At 40.2% G+C, this 13,114-nt stretch overlaps 1 protein-coding gene across 1 annotated transcript; it reads right to left on the minus strand.

Annotated features, from left to right (window-relative positions):
* Positions 1–549: 549 nt before the first annotated feature.
* On the minus strand, positions 550–11,904 carry LOC117297597. The gene is made up of 2 exons (XM_033781085.1): positions 10,646–11,904; positions 550–2,020 (listed from the first exon to the last, which is right to left on the minus strand). Exons 1-2 carry the CDS (start codon positions 11,045–11,047, stop codon positions 1,946–1,948), a joined length of 477 nt encoding a protein of 158 aa, XP_033636976.1. The 5' UTR covers positions 11,048–11,904; the 3' UTR covers positions 550–1,945.
* Between the last annotated feature and the right edge of the window lie 1,210 nt (positions 11,905–13,114).

Raw genomic sequence — 13,114 nt, forward strand, 5'->3', positions numbered from 1 at the left:
ATAGTTTGTATAGTAACTGTACATAATATAAAGCGTCACCGTAATCACTTAGAGTAACCCAGCATCATACATAAAGAATAGCTTTAGTTTTTATCTTAAACTGTACAATATAATAATACAAGAGTTTCAAAATAATAATGATTTAAAGTTTAATAAAAGATGACCACAATCATTAAAGTTATTAACGGGAGATGGCTCCGAAAAAGGGTTAGTTGCAAACTTGCATCAGTGGGTTTTCAATCGGACGAGTTGGTCTTTGAAAACGCGTTTGGAACCATTTGTTATGAAATGAATACGGCTAGAAAGATATGGTGAATATGGTCTAAAAAGTAGAATAATGATCAACACAAGTATGACTCAAAATTGCATGCACGATTTTCCTTTCACAGTCGGCCATTTTATAGAGTCAACATTTTGACCCCCAAAATGGCCGACCGTGTTTCTTCGCGACGTAAAAGAAAACCGTGCAATATCGTGGCATGTTAGTGTGGATCATTATATTCTACTTTTAAATTATCTATCTAACCACTTGCATTTCATAACAAATGGTTCCAAATGCTTTTCAAAGACCAACTCGACCGATCCAAGGCAACGTGTTCCTTTAACACAGTGTCTTCTAAGATGAGAACAAAAAACCGTAAAGGGGCTTTTGTAGATAATTAATAAGCTACACAGAGAAATACTGCTATTGAATTCAGCTTATACCAACATAGCCCCATGTTATATTATGTTTACACTTTCTTGGATTACTTCCATGCTAATTTAGCAGCAGCCGATTTCACGAAACGCTAGGATTAATCCTAACTCGAGTTAGAACGAGTAACTCATCCTAACTTAGGATGGGTTAAATGGGTCATACGTCTATATATATGGAACTGAACTCGTCCTAAGTCCAAAAATTTATCCTAAGTTATGATGAGTTTCGTGAAGTCGACCCCTGGTTAATGTTTGGCAAATAAATATTAGTGGTTAAAACCATGCAGATGCCAAACCAACACTCGACACATGGCATGCTTATGGATGATACTCAACCCCCTCTCTCTCTCTCTCTGTTGCACAAAAGAAGCTCTATATCTAAGATATTAAATACATTAATTGATGTGCATGTTGGCTCTTAGTCTTGGTTTCAAGACGCTCACGTCTCAAGTGATAGCGGGAATAAAAGCGCCCTTTCGTGGCGAACGATTCGTTGGGTGCAGCGGTTTGTTATAGCGATTATAATTTCGTTTTAATATAGTTTCACAACTGGAGCGTCTTGGAACCATATTATGAAATTGCTCCTGGCTGTAATATGGTTTAAGTTTGGAATGCTACGACCCTGCGAGCATTGACGTTGTTTCTCAAGGACGTCGTCAACATTGAGCATACCACCAAGGACTTTGAACAACTGTCTCTAAATGTGCCAGAGCCTGGCACTAGTCCAGACTGAAAGATGACAACAGCTGATCATCGCTACAACCTGAATGATGTTGTTGACATGAAACAGTTATTAATAGAACTGTCTCTGGACGTACGTGTAGCCATCTTCATTTTTGTTCCCTATGTCGCTACGTGCTCAAAGCGTGTGTTAAACCAATACTTAAAGGCACCAGACTAGCACCTCAAAAGTGTCGTTACACTGAAAAGTCCTCATGAGGGATGCTGGAACAAGATGTTGTTCTCCCGATTAAGACCTACGGCTCTTTGCTCGCATGGTGAAATTTACTAAGAACCCAAAAGCAAAATGGAAGTAAAACTGATTTCAACACCTTTTCGGTGACCAAATTCGCGGTCCATTTCTTGACTTGATCGTTGTTGTACTTTACTGATGAAGCACTTCTCCTGCAGCCTAATGACATTGATACTCCATCGTTCATTCCATTGACGTGCCTGTAAACCCACCAGGGAGCAGTTGTATAAAATGTAGACAGCATTCATGCATTGTTCGAGTAGTCCCAATTGCTCCTCATCGGGAGAGAAACTTCTGGATTTGCTTGCGAATCGAACCACTTCTCTCTAATGAACTGTGCGCAATCATGACCTGTACATGGGTGAGATGGGAATACACAAAAGAACGGCATCAATAGTTTTCATATACACACAAAATCAGAGGTTGTCTTTTCTTACTACAATGTTATCTCAAGATGATCAACAATTCTCTGAAAGTTTGATTGTTCCCTAGTTTCAATCGAATAGAATGAATTTCAATGTGCAACTTCAGAAAACTTCTACACATACGAGGAGGTGTGAGAAAAAGGAAGATGGAGGGGGGGGGGTTGCACACTGTCCGATAGGAGCAAAGATTGGAAATGGGTGAAGCTAGGGGAAGATGGTCATGAAGTAATGCTTTACAGCACTGTAAAACATTATACACAAACAAAAACCGAATTAAAACGTGAGCAGAAACAACCCATTTGGCAGCTTTGTCAACAACAGCTTTGTCAAAGCGCCGGCGCGGCCTTCAAAGGCCTCCATTTTGTATGGTTTAGTTTCTTATCCTTTCTTTCTGTTCTATATAGTATAAAGATTATAACCAAGTATCTATATTTCTCCTTTACTTTCATAAAGATTCCCCCTTATACCCCCTTTAATTTGCAGAATGATTGTGGTTGAAAACGTGATACCCAAAAGTAGCATCCCGCCAAGGGGGGAATCGTTAGAGTGCTGCGTCCCGCAGGGACAAGAAGAGCCTTCGGTGTGATGTGATCGCTTATTAATACAGTAGCAAGTTCAACCCTAAGTGTTTTTTTCCAGAGTGGCCTGGGCCCAATTTCATAGCGCTGCTAAGCACAACAATTTGCTTAGCATGACATTTCTTCCTTGATAAAAACAGGAATGCCAACCAAATTTCCAGTCGTTGCATGTTGCGTCTTACTGGTATTCAGCTGTTGTTTGCTTGCCCTGAAAATCACGTGGAAATTTGGGTTGGCATTCCTGTTTTTATCAAGGGAGAAATTTCATGCTAAGCAAATTTGTGTGCTTAGCAGCGCTATGAAATTGGACCCAGGTCGCTCCAGCATAAGGAAGATGGCAAAGGCTAGTCATCACCCCTGCCCTTTCCCATCTCACATAGAGAGTATGGGCCAGCGGATCGACTGTTGAACTTAATGGTTTGAAAGCAATAAAAAAAACATTGAGAGCGACGTGCCTAAGGAAAGGTATACAGTTCGGGTACACTCTTCAAGTTGATGGCAAGATAAACTACTGGTTGGGAGCCTACAGCAGCTTTCGATAGTATAAAGCTTTCTAAGACACATTCTACTTCGAAGTAATGTACATATGTCAAAAGATTTCAGTTTTAATACCCCAAAATTTGAATATGAGAAGCATTACTGCAGTAACACTTCTCATATTGCGTATTCCTTAGGGATGATGCTTCCAGCGTTACCATATTCGCTCTGGATTTTCAGCGATATCTAAAAAAAACGCGACCACCTTCTTGAAATTGAATCTTCACATGTTAGTTTCATATAGTGTACATTTTTATTTATATAATTGAATGGTTTCAAAAACTAAAGGTACTTTGCCTTTAAGGCCCTTTAAATGTGTGTTTTCTACTGGAGGTTTTCTCAAAGAGTAGTCTCGATCCATTCAAAGAAGTTAAAACCCGTAAATGCCCAATAGGATCCTGAACGTAGTTTTTGTTACACTTCAGTTTGAGCCTCTACCAAGACTTGCAGTGCTCAGGTTACCTTCCTCACACAACATGCCTTGGTTCCACTTCATGGGCCTACTGCTTTTAATGGGAATAATACACACGGTGACACTTTCCGGAGAGTAAGAAATCAGAAACGCAATACCGAAGAGAGCCTGGCATCTAATGCAAACAGTTACGCTTTGGTGTTGACTTGAGCTGATGGAGGTCCATCAGGTTAAAGGGGGGGGGGGGGTCAGAGTGCCACACCATGTCGGCAGACCCTTCAATGAATCTTGTCACGAATGCACGGTTGTTTGTCCCCTCTCTGTCCCCAATCTTGATCTAATAAGAGCTGACGGTAAACCATGCTGGACCTTACCGCCAAAATGGAGAAGCGGGCATAATAATTATCGTACACAATTGCATTTGCCGTTCGCCATTTTAAAAAAAAGAGGCCCTCCATTAAAATGCACCACCACGGAGTTTGTCAGCTGCTTCGCTGATAATCAGAGGTCGCTTTAAGCGTCCCGAGACCCTTGGGAAATGTATAGATGCATGGCTGCTCACGTTCGAAACGAGGAAAGTAAAAACAACCATTTACATTTCCCGGCCCCAAATAACGATTAATTGATCTAAAGCTATTGAACTTGGAGATTAACTTAGAATCCCCGTTCTGTTTGTGTACGGAAATTGTTTTCCTATATACGTCGTAATGCAAGTCTAAATTTAAAGGCACTGGACGTATGTGGTACACAAGTTTGTGTGCTTTCAGATGTCAAATTACAAGGCTTCATGCAGGCCTTTTAATATTTGTTTTATACCATTAACAGCTCTCCAATGCTCATTACAAATTTGAAGCTAAGGATAATTTTGAGTAATTACCAATATAGTGTCCAGTGCTTCCGACGCACTTTTGGTTTTACCTTGTCCAAAACGAGAACAATATATAGCTTGACAATTACTGATTCTGCGTTAAAGAACAAACAGCAATTTCACAAGGTAAATAGTGTATGAAGCCACGTTCATGTGATGAATGTTTGAACAGAGTTCTCAATTCATTAGCGACATCATCCCTATAGGAATTGGAGCCTAGGTGTGTTTGCATGATTACTGCAACTCATCGCTACTGCACTTTTGGCTGTCATTAGTTTGTGATCAAAAAATGTGTGATATAAAACATTGTGAAAAACGGCTCCCTTTGAAGTGGAGTAGTTTTCGAGAAAGAAGTAATTTTCCACGAATTTGATTTCGTGACCTCAGATTTAGAACTTGAGGTCTCGAAATCAAGCATCTGAAAGCACACAACTCCGTGTGACAGGGGTGTTTTTTTCTTCTTCATAATTATCTTGCAACTTCGACGACCGATTGAGCTCAAATTTTGAGTGAGAAGACTGGTCTTTGACAATTATCAATATTGTCCAGTTCCTTTAAGCTTAAGCAGTCAATCGAGTTGAAATCAAAGAGTCAGTTGTTTGGACAGTATACAACGAACCAATGAATAATTGTGCACCTTTTCTTTTTTTGTCAATAATAATTATAGTAGGTCTATACTCGTATCAAGAATACAAACTATACGAACTATTTGTTTCCAAAATGAACTTCCTTGTCAATATTACATTCCCCCTGGCCTGACCACAATGAAGCCATGTTATTAACAGCATAGACTTTATAATTCAAATCTAGGGTGGAATGTGGAGGATTCAGAGGGGCTGAGCCTTGCATTAAAAGAGATGAATATTTTGATGATTCATCGAGTTACGTCGTCATGTTTTTCAGAGAACGCTGAAATCTGGTTTAGCTTACATAAGCCAAAGATTTTGTGCACTTTCATAAACATGCTTTTAGGCCCTAAGAAATCGCAAATAACATTATTTATTTCAAACAGAACTATTTATCACGATAAAATTACCAGGTACCGGGTTCGTGGAATACTGATTTAGCTTACAGCCAATGACAATGTGCAGGTTCGTTGACATGTTTTCTTCGATGGCTAGAGAGAAATAAGAAATCGCAAATAATATTATTTCGAGCAGAAATATTATTTCTCGTCGGGGTAAAACTGATAGGTATCAAGTTTGTGAAATATAATCCTTGATATTGAAACTCGTTGTAGAGATTTTCGACCGTTTGCAATCGCGAAGAGTTTAAGTTAACTCGTAGCATCTCATACTTTCTGAAACTGCATGATGGAAAGATCACTCTTTTGTTTTGCAAAAAGTGTTGGCGACCAATGACGTAAAGAAACCGTCTGTTGCCATTAATCCTTCGCACAACACTGAAGATGCCTGCAAAGTACAAACACGTAAGGAACGCGTTAAGTCCGGATATATCTTTTTTTTTTAATCAATCACGAGCGTGGTGATTGAGTTCCCGCGAAAAAAATATTTAAACCCAGTTTGTTTCTAAGAAAATATTTACCGCGCCTTAAAGACACTGGACACTCTTGGTAATTGCCAAAGACCAGTCTTCTCACTTGGTGTATCTCAACATATGCATAAAATAACAAACCTGTGAAAATTTGATCTCCATTGGTCGTCGAAGTTTCGAGATAATAATGAAAGAAAAAAACACCCTTGTCACACGAAGTTGTGTGGTTTCAGATGCTTGGTTTCGGGACCACCAAATATAATTCTGAGTTCCCTAAATCAAATTCGTGGAAAATAGGAGACTTTCCAACGCTAGGTGGCAGCAGACATACCGGGTAAATTTCCATTGTTTACGTAGTTCTGAACATGCGCATAATTCTGAGAACAATGGATTTACCCGGTAAGTCTGCTGCCCTCTATCGTCCCAGAAAGTCTCCCATTACTTCTTTCTCGAAAACTATGTTACTTCAGACGTGGGAGCCGTTTCTCACAATGTTTTATACTATCAACAGCTCACCGTTACTCATAACCAAAAATTAGGTTTTATGCTAATAATTATTTTGAGTGTAATTACCAATAGTGTCCACTGCCTTTAAAGGCACTGGACACATTTTGGTTATTACTCAAAACATAATTATCATGACGTGACATAGAGCCAATTTAGTAACGAGCAACGGAGAGCTGCTGATGGTTAGTATTGTGAGACGTGACTCCCCTAAAAGAAACGTATTTTTTTTCGAGAAAGGGCAAATTTCTCACTAAAACATTTGAATCTGTGCATCTAGAAATACACAATTTTGTGCAACGAGGGTACTTTTTCACATATTGTTATTTTATGGATATGTTGGGATACACCAAGTGAGAACTGGCCTTTGATAATCGCAAAGGTGTCCAGTGCCCTTAAGAGGGGCCATTATGTAATTTGCTTATGGCGTGCGAACGGCAGGCCGAATTTGGAAAGAGTGTGAGATGGGGGAGTTAAGTTACAAAGGCAAAGTTACACAAGTTCGTGAATATTTATGTTCACACTATAAGGACCCAATGTAACATCATATCTCTTCTTAAGGCCTTGTCACGCAGGGCATATTACCAGGCAACTTGGAGGCAAGCAACTGCACTGTATGAACAAGGAGCACTTCTCACCAGCACAAGGTAGTCTACATTCTTCTATCTGGAATTGTTATTCCACAGAAAATAATGAGAAAACTGAAATGTGAATGAAGTTTCTATAGTTGGAGAGTGTCTGGAACTGATTGCCCGTAAATTGCCTCGTTTGACATGGCCTTTCGGCCGAAAAATCCATGCGTCCGTTCGAGCGTTGTGCGTCATACGTAAAAGTAAAGAAGAAAATAATACCGCCAAAATGTATCTGAAAAAACCCCAAACATGTTTCATTCAGTGACACAGGTTTCAGTTAAGAGCGTTTAAAATTAATGAGAAACAAGCGCTATCGACCACAAGCTAAAAATAATCTCGACTCATTAAAAAGTACATTAGTCAGACTATCTTGTTTACACTGATGTGGACGGATGTCTATAACCCCGCCCCACCCCCAATCCCCATCTCACGACTCGCAATTATTACATTAGTTTTTTTAGGTGGCGTTATGTGGGGGCAGACAGAGAGCATAACATCATTACTTATATTTTTTTTATCACATCAGATGTTTCAAAAGGTCTTAGTTCCAACCGTTGGCTTGGACCCACACATCAACGAGCAAATATACAGGTGCTTTTTTATTATTTTGTGTGAGAAATTATCTCAAAAACTACGTTACTTCAGATGGAGCTGTTTCAGAAGTAGCATTTTGCAACATCTTATACTTTGATGTTTGTGCACTCATAAAAATGTAATAAACATGACCAAACTAAATAATTATACAGCCTAAAGTGGTTTATTCCATTGTGATATTAAAAAGCAGTTTAATTTAATCGTTATAGATACTGGTCACCGATACCTGAAGCCTAATACAGACAGATGGGCAGCATGAAAGGATTAATCCATCGGGGAAGAATTGGTGAGGTGGAGGGATTTCCCCTTACGGACGACTGCCTCTAGCTATTCCAGGAATCACATTAATTTATGTATTTTATGGTGAATATATTGTGTGCAGCAGCATAAATAATCTGTTTTCCCCACAAAGCTTTCCATATTTAGGGCCTACATGATTGTGTTTTATGTGCAATATTGGTAATCACTCAAAATATTATTTTAAAATAACTTGGTCACACAGAATCAAATAACTTCAGGCCTAAAACCTTTTTTCGCCATTTGAAACAAGGGTGTTTTTCTTTCATTATTCTCTCGCAATTTCTTTGACTAATAATTTGAGTCCGCAATTTCACTTGTTATTTCATGCATATTAAGTTGCAATACACAAAGTGACAAACACTATAGTCTTTGACAATATTACCAAAGGTGTCCACGGAAGAGGGAGAATGGCAATGATGAGTGAATAAGCAATAAATCCACTGTTTGGTCATATCTTAAAAACATTTATATATTCCTTGAAGACACTGCAAAGAAACCAAATCAAGCCAACTGTATTACAGAAACACACACTTATTCCATGCACATGTCAATCTCATAATAGTGGTAATTTCAAACACAAGGTTAATGCCATTAATTTGCAGTCCTTTTCTTACGGTATGTATTTTATGCAAAAGGAACGATAACTATTTTATATGGGCTGCATTTTTTGGTTGATCGGGTATCAATTTGGTTTGTGACCTCATAGGGTTACTGACCGTTACCCAAGCGATGTTATTACACCAGATGATAACTACTTTGAAAAAGAAATTACCTTCAAGATTTGTTTTTTCGTTTTCGTGCCATTGCTGAAATACTCAGAGATTATTTTGGCGGGAATTACACATCAAGGTGATGTTGGCCGCGCATTCATTTTACGGGCGCTGGAGCACACACTGTCGGTAACAAGCCTGTTCGGTCATCTATCAAAAGGAGCTTTTTACATTAAAAGTGTTCTATATTAGGAAAGAGGACTACGGCCATCTGCAATGCGTTCATACCGCCGCTTAAAGACACTGGACAAGTTTGGTAATTACTCAGATTAATTGTTGGCGTAAAAAACTTACTTGGTAAAGAATAATGGAGAACTGTTTATAGCAAAAAACATTGTGAGAAACGGCTCCCTCTGAAATGAAGTGCCGTAGATTCTGAGAAAGAGGTAATTTCTCACTCAAACAATAAAAGACTTCAGCTGAAGCCTTTTATTATGCATCTGAAAAACACACAAAGTAATGCAACAAATATTTTATATTTTATTTATCTCTTGCAGCTTCGGTTACCAGTTGAGTTCAAATTTTCACAGACTTGTAATTGTAGGCGTGTGTTGTGAGAAAAAATGGTCTATGAAAATTAAGTCTTGCACACTCATCATGGTGTATCCATTTACAGGGGGAAATTGCCGAGTGACTGAGATAAGCAATTATATTGAGCCAGATTTTCACAGGTTTGTTTGTGCATGCAAATGTTAGGATACATCATGGATACAGCAAGGGAAAGTACTTGTCATTGACAGTCGTTAATACCCAACGTGGCCAGTGCCTTTAATGAACAAGTATGAATCGGCAAAGAATCCAAACTGGCTCTCTCTTCTGCGGCCGGTGATTAGTAGCTAATGGCGCCAACTTTGATTGCACATACAATCAGCTGCTTCATTATTTACACACAAAATCGCCGATGGAGCTTGCGGGTGATGACGTCATCACCTTGAGGAAAAAAAACACCGCCATTAATTGCTGTGTTTGTTTCGCGTCGCTTGATTGATTAGGGTATTTTTTGTTGTATTGTTTATAGCTGGACAGTTCGCAGAATTAGCACGCATCGGTCTGCTTGAAGTCGCTTAAATTGCTTTTACAACAAATTATCAGAGATGTAGATTACGAAATATCTGAAGGACAGAAACTGCTTTAAGAGTTTGTCCATGACGTCAACTACTAATATTATTAGGTAATACTGAACAAACTGTTTGTTTGGTGTTATTGTTAAAATCTGATGGGGTATTAGTTGTTGTTGTTGTTGTCAGAGCACTGCTTATTGTTTTCATGGCACTCTTAGGACTGAATATGAAACGGTGAGCTCCACAGTGGGGCTGTTATTGCCACATACGAAGTGTGGACCCGAGAACAAAATACTAGTTCAAATAATGTAGGGACTTGAAAAGCTATGTGGACTACTTATACATGTCCACGCAGTGTTCTTTACAGTGTTGAAGAATAGAATTGTCCGTAAGTGTGCAAAGCAAAATAGTTTCCACACAGTGAATGCAACACATGGTTGTGTTGAGTGGGGTCGGTGTTCCTGGCGTGGGTAAAAGCATGGAGCTATAAAGTATGAGATTTAAGCTATACGAGTGGAATCTGAATCTTAATCTGACTTTATAGTCGGAAAAACATCCTGGTGGAAACATCACACCAACTTGGGTAGCTAAGGTTTGGTTTGCACATCATAAGGGTGAAGATGGTGATTCATTTTTGTTCACATAGGGTCAACAGAGCTTTCCTAAAATTAAATGAAGAGGGCGATACATTGGTGCCATTAATGATGTCAGGTGTGAGACAGTTCTGGTCTCAGTGATTGCATGACTGCCGTCTGAGTCATGGAGTTACAAATATGCTACCAGAAATATTAAATGACTTACCACTGTGTTGTCAATCATGTCCAGCCCTGCTTTACTACCCCTCCTAGGCGAGAAAACCCCGGTATCCGCACTCAGGGTTCTGTTCCTCTTCTTCATGTAGTTTCTGAATACAGTCAAACCGAACAGCACGGCTGCCGTGACGAGAAGGAACACAACTGACGCAGTGATACCCACAACTAGGTTCCAGGAGTACGGTTGGAGAGGCCCACCGGTCACAACGGGGGCGTTGCTGGTGGGTTCCGAGGCGTTGAACACCCACTGGTCACCCGAGGGTTGGGGCGATTCCCCCAGTGGATCTGTGAGGAGTTTGTACAGAGTTTCCTCTGTGACATGGGAAGAGGAATGGGCACGGTAAGGCTGGGCAGTCTGGGGGTACTCTGATGAGCTATTTTCTAAGTCCATACTTAGTCTAGGTTAGGCACGCAGGCGAGGTGAGAAGCAAGTCTAACCAACAAGCAAAGCGTTCCACACTAGCAAAGCGTTCCACACAAGAAAAGCGTTCCACTGCAAAGCGTTCCACACTAGCAAAGCGTTCCACACGAGCAAAGCGTTCCACACGAGCAAAATGTTCCACACGAGCAAAGCGTTCCACACAAGCAAAATGTTCCACCAGTGGAGGGTTCCGCCAACCAACAAGCACGACCCGTGCAAAAATCTGAGCTGGCTGAAAGTCAAATTATACGAAATCCGGCTTTAGCGTGAGGCTAGCGTCATATGCGCCACAAATCCTGCACATGTTGGTCTCAGTATAATCCAACACTTGTTTACAACTTACATTGTTTTCATTGTGAAAACTCTTAGAGACTAAAACAAAACGTGGCCAATAAAATTGCCTCCCAGGTGAAAGCACAATGCCTTTTGTTTTGTACCGTTACATGGTTACATTTTTAACCATGTAAGAAAAAAACAGTGCTGTGTATACGCGAGTGCAAAAAAATACAGCTGTCATAACAAAGTGTTTAATTACCATTCAGATTGCGTGTCTAATTTGCACCAAGCCATAACATAACAGCCGGACACGTGGATTGGTGTCGCGTCCAAGTAGGCCAAAGTGTCATAGTCATGTGATATAGGCATCAACGCAGGTTGGCGATGACTACATCGAAAACCCCAAATGAATTAATAGCTATCCAGTGCGCGATGGGCAGCGATTGGATCACTTTCACTGAATGAAGTGTGTACACGCAGCTAGCAGCATGTATTTATTGTGTAGCCATAAGCTACCCGTTAGTACACTCGCCGCTTCCGTCACCGACTTGTTAACCGACGCATGTGATGGAAATTGCGAGCATCAACGATGTGCACTTCTCAGACCGTTGAGGCATCAAGCCATCCGGACTATCTTGTGCAAGATGTGGTATCCCATAGGGCACACTGTTCACGATATAGGGAACAAGTGTAGGCTAGATCACAGGCTTTAATGGCTGCTGTAAACCCCATGTGGATGGAGAGCAAGTTGTACTGAACTGTACCGTCAGAGACAAAGTGCAGGGTTCTTGCCACGCGGGAGATAAGACAAAACAACAAACTTAACAAACTGTAACATTTACTAAAACAGATTTGTAGTAGTACCACCGTGAAGAAATATTTCTCTCATTCAACCACAATCTATTTAATTTGTTGTTTGGTTTGCATTGCCTTTTTATACCTTGTCTTTACGTTTCTAGTTTGTCTGTCTCGACTGTAGAATAAAATCCCTTGTTGCAGTGAATTGTGTGCTATCAGATTCCCGAGAAATGCTTCAGGCATGAGGCCTTTCTCAGATTCAACTTTGTGGAGAAAATCTAGAAAGTTCATTCGTACATTCTCTAGATTGCTTCAAAGGGGGTCGTTTTTAACATTTAATAATATCAACCGCCCTCTAGTGTCAATCACCTTGTACGTTTTAAAAAGGCATGAGGCCTTTCTCAGATTACAATTTTGCGGTGACAAATAACCCTTTCTCTTAAAACTACTTTCGTTTCTAACAACGTTTTATAAATCCAACCGTCTTCTAGTGTTCACTACCAAGTAAGTTTTCTGGTAATGTATTATTTTATTTTTTACCAATACATACCTAGCCTGAACACCTGACGTCACACATCGAGGCTCGTGAATAACGCCAGAGATATCTGCCGTATGAGTCCATCACACGTACATTTGACCTCGCATCATTTCACATGACCTTAATGAGATTCGCAGTTAAATCTGACGCACATGTGTATACATAAACCCTTGCTCTATGCGTAAACCAATACCTGCCCTTTCCCTTACGGGGGAGGACAGGGGACCAGTCTATGGTCTGCCTAACCATTTTGGTCCCGAAGCCTGTGCTAAGCAAACGTCTGAGTCATACTATACCCATCTCTTTTTGAATCGGCCCATTTGGCGCCTGTCCGCAAGTATTTTGAACTTAATCAGTGGTGTTGCCGATATGGGAATTAAGTTTTTTCCTGTGGGCAATTTCGAGGGCAGGGCGACTCACTTCTC

Source organism: Asterias rubens, chromosome 1 (genome assembly GCF_902459465.1).
Source record: "Asterias rubens chromosome 1, eAstRub1.3, whole genome shotgun sequence".
Lineage (NCBI taxonomy): Eukaryota > Metazoa > Echinodermata > Asteroidea > Forcipulatida > Asteriidae > Asterias > Asterias rubens.

Bases quoted from the DNA above. Each gene is read 5' to 3' on its own strand.
- LOC117297597 (XM_033781085.1), bottom strand. From the start codon at position 11,047: ATGGACTTAGAAAATAGCTCATCAGAGTACCCCCAGACTGCCCAGCCT. The intron at 2,021-10,645 runs GTAAGTCATTTA...ACCCATGTACAG, and splicing joins ACATGATTGACAACACAGTG to GTCATGATTGCGCACAGTTC.